This window comes from Sapajus apella, unplaced genomic scaffold (genome assembly GCF_009761245.1).
Source record: "Sapajus apella isolate SASKATOON/1434 unplaced genomic scaffold, GSC_monkey_1.0 scaffold23, whole genome shotgun sequence".
Classification (NCBI taxonomy): domain Eukaryota; kingdom Metazoa; phylum Chordata; class Mammalia; order Primates; family Cebidae; genus Sapajus; species Sapajus apella.
In genome coordinates this window covers 20,143,492-20,153,457 of record NW_022436963.1, presented here as the reverse complement: position 1 = coordinate 20,153,457, position 9,966 = coordinate 20,143,492, and the positions used below count along the sequence as shown (strand labels likewise).

The window sequence follows — 9,966 nt, the reverse complement described above, 5'->3', positions numbered from 1 at the left end:
TGTGTGTGTGTGTGTGTGTGTGTGTGTGTGTGTGTGTGTGTGTGTGTGTGTGTGTGAGAGTAAGAGAGACAGGCACACACACACACACACACAGGGGAAGGGGTTAAATCTCGGTCACTGCTTGTTGCTTTCTGTAAGCAGGACAATAGAGTACACTGGTTAGGAACACAAGTTCTGGGGTCAGAAGACCTAGATTTATTTTTGTCTGTGCATTTGGGAGCTGTAAGATCCTGGAAAAGTTATTTTACTTCTCTGAGCCTATCTTGTCTAATTTGTAAAGTGGGCATAGCACTAATACTTACTCAATAGGATTTTTTTTTTCGAAACGGAGTTTCACTGTTGTTGCTCAGGGTGTAGCACAGTGGCACAATCTCGGCTCACTGCAACCTCCACCTCCTAGATTCAAGTGATTCTCCTGCCTCAACCTCCCAAGTAGCTGGGATTACAGGCATGCACCACCACGCCTGGCTAATTTTGTATTAGCCAGGATTTCACCTGGTCAGTGTTGGTCAGTCTGGTCTTGAACTCCTGACCTCAGGTGATTCACCTGCCTCGGCCTCCCAAAGTACTGGGATTACAGGCATGAGCCACTGTGCCCAGCCATTTGATAGGATTCTTATGACTATTAAATGAAGTAAACCTAACGACCTACTTAGAAATGCCAGCACCACTTACGTGCTCCGTCGATGATACTTGCAACTGTTGATATTGCTGTTGTGGTGTTGTGTATGCCACAAGACAACATGGTACAGGTGCAGAAATTTCTGAGTGGTGCTGATACCCAGTGGCCTAATTGTGAGGGACATAGAGAGCCATGACTATATTTTTGATAATAGATTAACAATGCTTTATTACTTTTTGTTTACTAGAAGAATAATTGTTTTACTTTTTTTTCTTTTTTTGAGACAGAGTCTCGCTCTGCCACCCAGTCTGGAGTGCAGTGGTGCGATCCCGACTCACTGCACCCTCTGCCTCCTGGGTTCAAGCGAGTCTCCTGCCTCAGCCTCCCAAGTAGCTGGGATTACAGGCACCCACCACCATGCCTGGTTAATTTTTGTATATTTAGTAGAGATAGGGCTTCACCATGTTGGCAAGCTGGTTTCCAACTCCTGACCTTAGGTGATCCGCCTGCCTTGGCCTCCCAAAGTTCTGGGATTATAGGTGTGAGCCACCACACCTGGCCAGAATAATTGTTTTACTAGGTAGAAGTACTGAAAATGTTTTTCTGCCAAGACCTTAGTATTTTCAGAGGATGAGGTTCAAAGTGCTAGTGGGTTGTCTGAAATGAGATAATGGGTGGAACAAAAACTCTGAAGGTAAAGTCTGGAACATTTTGGGTATTCTGGTACCCAAAAATGTATGGGCAGATCACAAGGTCAGGAGATCGAGACCATCCTGGCCAACATAGTGAAACCTCATCTCTAAAAAAATAAAAATAAGAATAAAGAAAGTTGAGGGAATAATAAGCAAATGGTAATAACAGCAGTTCATGGTTAGTGTATTTCTGTGCTTAGCACTTGGCTTCCATGAATTTTCGCCTTTCAGCCTCACAACAGCACAGCGTGTTGGTATCTGAGGGAGGTGGAGTCATGTCTTCACAGGTGAAGCCTGGATTTGAACTTAGTGACTGTTCCAAATGATTGACCCAAATGATATTTACTTATTTATTTTCTTTTTATTTGTGGTTGTTGCCAAATGATATTTAATATCTGAAATATTACATGCAAAAAAATAAATTTTAGGACTCATAAAGGAGAGTAAAACAGAAGGGAAAGAAGGAAAAGAAATGCTAAATGTTTCTCTTTTTTTCCCCAGCTTGTAAATGCACTGAAAACAGTATCTACATTTGAAGTCCAGATTGTTGATTACAAGTATAAGTAAGTAATAGCTAATCCTGGCAGACATGGTCAGCTTTTGCTTGGTTGAGGTCAAGGGGGCGAGAAAGCATTTTTCCCAGTGGGAGCTGTTGGTATTTGTAGGCTCAGAAGGGCTAAGCAGACACTATAAATGAATGAAACGGGCAGGTGAGGGCCCTGGGAACAGGGGCAGTTACTCTTCAGCTTTCTGGGGCCTGCTGTTGTGACTCCATGTTACTCAAAAGAAGTGATGAATTCAGATTTCCATTTACAATTTCAGAGTTTTTTTTTTTTTTTTTTTTTTTTTTTTTTTTTTTTTGGAGGGGAAAGAGTCTTGCTCTATCACCTAGGCAGGAATACAGTGGCACCATCTCGGCTCACTGCAACCTCCGCCTCCTGGGTTCAAGCAGTTCTTCTGCCTCTGCTTCCCAACTAGCTGGGACTACAGGCATATACCACCATGACTGGCTAATTTTTGTATTTTTAGTAGAGATGAGGTTTCACCATGTTGGCCAGGCTGGTCTTGAAGTCCTGACCTCAAGTAATCTGCCTGCCTCTGCCTCTCAAAGTGGTGCGATTACAGGAATGTGCCTCTGCACCCAGCCTTAAATTTCAGAAGTTTAAAAAAATTGACAGGCTGGACGTGGTGGCTCATGCTTGTAATCCTAGCGCTTTGGGAGGCCAAGGCAGGTGAATTGCCTGAACTCCGGAGTCCAAGACCAGCCTGGGCAACATGGTGAAACTCTGTCTCTACTAAAAAATACAAAAAATTGACCAGGCATGGCAGTGTGTGCCTGTAGTCCCAGCTATTCAGCAGGCTGAGGCAGGAGAATGGCTTGAACCCGGGAGGCGGCGGTTGCAGTGAGCCCAGATCGTGCCACTGCATTCCAGCCTGATGACAGAGTAAGACTCCATCTCAAAAAAAAAAAAAAAAAAAAAGGCAACTAGTTTGCCCTCCTAACTGCCAGATTTCAACATCTGACTTAAAATTATGGGGGTAGTTTGAGGGTCAGAATAACTTGAGATTTAAAAAAAATCATATAAAATGTTTACATTTCTTTTAAAACTCTAATACAACTAAAAGGCTTAGAAAGACAGAATATGTCTATTACTCACAGTCTGGGTAATTTCTGTTGCTAGAATTCCATCTTCCTAGTAAAAGTAGTACATGCTTCTGGTTGAAAAAATCAAGCAGTATAGAAAAGATCAGAAGGAAAAGTTTCACTTTTCCCTCCATGTCCACCCACAATCACAGCTGTGTTTTCAAAATCTAACACTGAGAATGCTTTTCAGTTAAAGGAAGTATACATATCCCAGCAGTAGGAGAAATATCTAATGTGGATGACAGGTTGATGGGTGCAGCAAACCACCATGGCAAGTGTATACCTGTGTAACAAACCTGCACGTTCTGCACATGTACCCCAGAACTTAAAGTATATATGATAAAATAAGTATATATATCCCAGCATGTGGGTGTCTAATATAGATAAATTTAATTTAGGAGAATGTAAGCATGGGAGCTTTGCACTTCATCCATCATACATTAATTCATTTGTGCAATAAATCTCTAAACTGGGGACCCATGAGCTGGTCACCAGGCTCAGCAGTAGGAATCCCATTATGGAGGATGGCATAGCTCTCATCTTGGGGATCTCAGACACTGAATAGAGATAAATAGCAATCGTAAAAACAGCTACTATTTATTGAGACGTACATTTATGCTTACTTGCTTTATCTCATCCCGTGCTTTCAACAGTCTTCTGGGTTGGCACAGCTCGTCCCATTTTACAGATTATACTCTGCTGCACTGGCCACCTTCAGTGTTGCATAAAGAAATGAGTGAGCCAAGACGGGACTCCCATATCAGTCCCAAAACCGTTCACTGAGATGAGGCTGGGAAGGAATGGAAAGAACTGGGGAGGGCACCTCTGAAGCTGTATTATTGACTGGCTTTTAAGGATGTGTTGGAGTTTCTCAGATAAACCAGAATGACAATACATTCATAAGTTGCCAGTCTGTGGGAAATGTTAGTAACATGTTAGTGTGGGGATTGGTGAGCGCTGACCACAGGCGTTTCCATAGTTGGCAGCTCCAGGGGTATGTTCGCCTGGGCGAATGGCTGTCCTTCCCTTGGCATCAGTTCACATTCCTGGAGAAACTGAGGCACATGTTCTCAGTGCGATTCACATACGCACAGAGCTGTCTTCCTTTTCCTATGCAGAGTTTTTGTTGTTAGCTGGTATAAAAGGGAATTCACCTTCCTTTCTTAGATCCAAAATAATCGTGATCATTTATTTTTCTTTACTTTGGGTAAAGTGGGACTGAAAGATCTCATTTCTTTCTGTTTATTCAGAGTGTCACCCTTATTCTAGCATTTCTCCCTAGCCTCACCTCAGCGAACTGTTTTGGGACTGATTTTTGGTTGAAAGTTTACACATCTGTCAGTGTCTTGGATTTGGAGAACACTTACACAATCCTAACATGCATAAAACTGTGGATTTGTCTTTGGCAAAGGCAGGATAGTGCCCTGCTGGTATCCGAGATTGTTTTGGGTGTACCCAGATGGCATTAAAAAACTTATATCACACTAGGAGAAAATTTTTAAAAATCCTTTTATTATCCTAAGGAAATAGTTTTTAATTTAGTGCTAGTTTGTCACAACATCTCTTTAACACTTGCTAATTTCTCTTTTTCATGAAGAGAGAGCAGGCTTCCAGCTCCGAGCTTTGTCTTGCAATAGTATATACCTCGATTTGCATACTACTTAGTTTGATTATATCAATTTTTACAATTTTGTTGATGTCATGTGTCTCTGATTTTCCATTTAAAGTTTTCTTTAAAAATAAATATACTTAAGCCTAAAAGGATAGGTGAGCTTACTTAGAAAATATGTTACATTATTGGCCAGGTGCGGTGACTCACGCCTGTAATCCCAGCACTTTGGGAGGTGGAGGCGGGCAGATCACCTGAGGTCAGGAGTTCAAGACCAGCCTGGCTAACATGGTGAAATCCCATTTCTACTAAAAATACAAAAAATTAGCTCGGCGTGATGGTGCATGCCTATAATCCCAGCTACTCAGGATGCTGAGGCAGGAGAATTGCTTGAACCCGGGAGGTGGAGGTTACAGTGAGCTGAGACTGTGCCATGGCACTCCAGCTTGGGCAACCAAAGTGAAACTGTGTCTCAAAAAAAAATGTGTTAAATTATTAAGAAATTAATGTATTAGCCGGGCGCGGTGGCTCAAGCCTGTAATCCCAGCACTTTGGGAGGCCGAGGCGGGTGGATCACGAGGTCAAGAGATCGAGACCATCCTGGTCAACATGGTGAAACCCCGTCTCTACTAAAAATACAAAAAATCAGCTGGGCATGGTGGTGCGTGCCTGTAGTCCCAGCTGCTCAGGAGGCTGAGGCAGGAGAATTGCCTGAACCCAGGAGGCGGAGGTTGCAGTGAGCCGAGATCGCGCCATTGCACTCCAGCCTGGGTAACGAGCGAAACTCTGTCTCAAAAAAAAAAACAAACAAAAAAAAGAAATTAATGTATTAATTACTAGAGTGCACTTGAAATTGGCAAAAATGGTTCTTAAAAATGGAATGTGGTTTTAAATGGGAAATATACTTTTATAAATATCCTTACTGTGAATCATGAGCTAACTCAACCTGATACTTCTCTCTTCTCCCCGTCTCTCTTGTGTTATTCTATATGTTTACAGAGAACTTGGGTTTTTAGATCAACTAAGGATCACACACAACACGGACATATTTATTGGAATGCATGGAGCTGGTCTTACCCATTTACTTTTCCTTCCAGACTGGGCTGCTGTATTTGAACTGTAAGTGTTTGGGGGCAGTTTTACACTGAAGCAGCTGATAATGCTTTTTATGCATGCTGAGGCTTTCATTCTGAGCATCAAAAGGCTTAATATTTAATCATTCAAAAAGAGAAGTCACATCATATAGACATCTGGAAAGAAAAAAGTTCCAAATCTAAAAATATAAAGTCTGCAGCCTGCCATTGCACTTAGTAAGCAAACTACTCCATCTTCTTCCCATCCCCAGCATGATAGGGAAGATGTGAATCTGTGGTTTCCTTATTCTGAGTTTGTTCCTGCATACCTCCCAAACTGTGAGCTGCTTCTTGCAAGCAGTATGGTTAAAAGAGAGCATTTATGTCTCATGTATAACATAGCTCCAAAACACAAGCCAATCACTTCACTTAGTGCTTGCTGATCCCATGCACAGGGAAACTGAGGCCCTTGGGTGTAAATGATCTGCCCAGGCCACACCTTTAACTCAGTGGTTGGTTTGTGAAGACATGGCCTTCCCTCTGGTAATAATTCTGCTCTTGACACTGTGCTCCATTTTAGTTCTTGAGACACAAATAGCAGTTACTGTTACCTCTTTCCCCCTATTCTGTCTCAATATCTGGATTCTGTTGTTTCATTTTAAAAATGATTTGACTGTATTTAAATAGGAGGCTATTTAGGAAAAAAGTCATGAACTTCCAGTGCCCTGCAAAATGTTTCAAAAATACATACAGTATATGTAGAGAAATAGCCAGATAATGGATTCTATCTCTATTATTTCTCTGATAGAGAGAGAAGGAAGGATGGAAGAAAGGAGAAAGGAAGGGAGAGAAATATAACTTAGAAAACTCAAGCCTTAGAGTCTTTGGACCTGGGTTCAACTTTTTCATCCTTCACGGTTTAGTTATATGACCTTGAAAGTGTTACCTACCCCCCCTCGCCGCTTTCATACATTTAAAGACAGAGGTATTATGAGGTGGTATCAAGTCCATAGGCAGCAGGTCCTATTGAATATGGTCAGTCTTCTCTATTCTGTAACCCTATTTTGTTTTTTAAAAGTTAAGTTCATTAGTTCAGAGAGTATTTTTAAATTCTCTTCCTCAGTCTTGTTTACTGTCTTCCTCAGTCTTGTTTACAGCCTTTTGCAAGGACATATTTGGGAGATGCATTTTATGTTCGCAGAGAGTTGTTGATTTGGCAAAAACCTTGGACAAAAGCCTCATGTTGTGACACCCTTGTGTCCTTAGGTACAACTGTGAAGATGAACGCTGTTACTTAGACTTGGCCAGGCTGAGAGGCGTTCACTACATCACTTGGCAAAGGCAGAACAAAGTCTTTCCTCAGGATAAGGTAAAGTTCAATCACAAAACTCACCTTGCTTCATTTTTAATTGGTTTGAAGTATCCAATTATTGAAATGAAAAATGGTCATTGAACTTCAGTGCTACAAAGGTAAACTGTTCTCTGGAATAGTGAATTGTTGTATTTTATATTTGCAAGTAGGAGAAAAAGGAGAATTAAGCACCCTGTATCTTTAATGTTGTAAAGGCAGCTTCATGGAGTTTGAGCTTAGAAAGATCTATTAGAGTATATACAGAGGGGATCAACAAGCTACAGCCCTGTGGGCAAATCCAGCCCATGACATGTTTTTGTAAAGAAAGCATAGTCATGCCTGTGTGTTTATGTATGGTCCCTAGCTGTTTTTGCACTTTAGTGACAGAGTTGAGTAACTGTGACTGAGATCTTAGAGTCAGCAGAGCTGAAAATATTTATCTTCTGGCCCTTAACAGAAAAAGTTTGCTGGTCTCTGATGTAGAGTATAAATTAGTTGCCTTAGCCAAATAACGTAATTTTCCTGCTGTAGAGAAAACCATGCCCTCAGTGAGTTATGTATCTGTGTTTTGGTTTGTTTTCGCAGGGTCACCATCCAACCTTGGGGGAGCACCCAAAGTTCACCAACTACTCTTTCGATGTAGAAGAATTTATGTATCTTGTCCTTCAGGCTGCAGACCACGTATTGCAACACCCAAAGTGGCCGTTTAAGAAGAAACGTGATGAGCTATAAATATGTTGAGTCTGTTTGCAAAAAGAGTGTTTAAACACTTCCACACCCAGACTTAGAATTAAATCAGTAAGGCAACCTATTATTCCCTATCCCCAAATTACCTTTTCTATGCCAAAACATACCTTCAGGATATTGTTATGTGTTTTATAGACAGTAAGTGTTTCATGTGGTTTTTGTGTCATTGCTATTTACCAATAGCAATAATTTTGCACTGAAAACTTTTTATAGTTCAAAAATTGGGCACAGACTCCTTGGTATAATTGAACTTTCTTTCTTTCTTTCTTTTTTTTTTTTTTTTGAGACAGTCTCACTCTGTCACCTAGGCTGGAGTACAGTGGCAGGATTTCAGCTCACTGCAACCTCCACCTCCTGGGTTCAAGTTCTTGTGCTTCAGCCTCCCAAGGAGCTGGAATTACAGGCGTGCAACATCAAGCCCAGCTAATTTTTGTATTTTTGGTAGAGACAGTGTTGTACCATGTTGGCCAGGGTGGTCTCAAACTCTGGGCTCAAGAGATCCTCCCACCTTGGCCTCCCAAAGTGCTGGGATTACAGGTGTGAGCCACCATGGATGGACTTGAACTTTCTCTTTTTAGGGATACCAAAGTTTTCAACTTTTTCAGCTTTAGAATTTGTAAATGTTTTTGTAGAATATTATATGATTGTAATTCCAGAGTATTCCAACTTGTTTATGATATATTTGGGTAAATTTACAGCTGCTCTTTTATTTTCCATAATCTGGTTGTAGCACTGATTGTGGTAGAAAAGGAAAACATGCAAAACACACACACACACACACACACACATACACACACACACATACATACATACACACACACACACAAACACACACACGCACACACACACACACACACACACACACAGAGTTGTGATTCTCAGTACCAAGCTATAGGACCATGTTACATAGACCAGAGTTTAGTCAGCTCCAGGTGGTATGCATCAAGAACCTGAATCAATCATGCCACTATATTTATTTATATTTACATGTTTCATATTCAAATTATGTTTTCCTAAAATGTAGCAACTACATGTGATAAAAGCAAATTAGAACATTCTGTAGGACTGTTTTGCATAACTTCTGTCTGGTTTCCACTGATTCCTTCTAGGCCATGGAGAGCATTTAATGATTAATTTATATATGAAAATGTTTTCCATTTTATGTATTTGTAATTGCCTATACCAGTGCGTATGCATCTACCTCTGTCGGCATGAAAGTATTCAAGTCTTTGATTTCAAAAACTTCGAGTTAGCCTCACGAAGAGAATTCTTCCCTATGAAAAAGTAAGACCAAGAAAAAACAAAGACGTTTGGCTTTTTCAATCAAAAAGAAAAAGAAGCCATAAGAAAGTGTCATTGATTAAAAAGAATATGTAGCCCCACTCTTTGAATGGGATTCATTTCTTACTGATTATGAACTTTGAATTTAGTAGTCAGAAACCATGGATTTATTTTACTGCACAATGTGAAGTTTACATTTTATTGACACTTGAGCAGTCCAATTTAGAGACTTGTTAACTTCTATTTTTTAAAGTAGGGGGTGTAGAAAATTACAGCATAGCTAAATTTTTAAAAACATTTTAGAGTTGGAAAAACATGTATCAGAAAAATGACACACAAAATACCTGTACCTTTACAGAAGATGTTTGCTGACCCCCCACTTTAAAGGATTTAAAAAGTCTTTTAGAATTGAGGACTATTTATTAAAATACCTGTAAAGAAAATAGTGAATCACTGTAGCAATAGCTTTGATTCAGATCTTAAAATCGTATAAAAAGAATATGAAAACAACATGTTATGAATTTTTAAATGACAGGTATTGCAACTGTGCAAAATACTGAGTAACCACTGGGAAAATATTTCAGATGAAAGGAATGACAAAGGCATGTTGTACTTTGTGAGAGCAAGGCACTGACGTCTGAAAAATGATCTGAAAAAAAAAAAAAGGTTTCACAGTGGTCTTCTTACCTCATTTTAAGAAGCATGTGGAAATGGGATGCAATAGACCAGTGAAAATTTCAGAAATTGAGAACAATTTCATAATAAAACTGCTATATTTGAATATTTTGCATTTAAAGAGAGAATACATTTTATATAAACAAAAGTACATTTGACACTTTATGGAATTAACTTTATGAGACTTTTTGTGGGAACAAAAGGTCTTCAAATTGTAAAATGTAAAGATTGCTCTTTTTATTATGTCTTTAAAAGGGATGCATTTCATTGT

The 9,966-nt window shown here is 39.9% G+C and overlaps 1 protein-coding gene across 8 annotated transcripts in view; it reads left to right on the top strand.

Moving 5' to 3' along the window:
* The window catches only part of EOGT (EGF domain specific O-linked N-acetylglucosamine transferase), a 40,631-nt gene extending 32,132 nt beyond the window's left edge, over nucleotides 1-8,499 (top strand). For all 8 annotated transcript variants that reach the window (XM_032290440.1, XM_032290438.1, XM_032290441.1 and 5 more), the window contains 4 exons: nucleotides 1,816-1,877; nucleotides 5,568-5,687; nucleotides 6,908-7,010; nucleotides 7,578-8,499. In XM_032290440.1, the coding sequence (XP_032146331.1) occupies nucleotides 1,816-1,877; nucleotides 5,568-5,687; nucleotides 6,908-7,010; nucleotides 7,578-7,724 (432 nt within the window). In that variant the 3' untranslated portion in view covers nucleotides 7,725-8,499. The remainder of the gene's footprint in view (nucleotides 1-1,815; nucleotides 1,878-5,567; nucleotides 5,688-6,907; nucleotides 7,011-7,577) is intronic.
* Nucleotides 8,500-9,966: the final 1,467 nt, after the last annotated feature.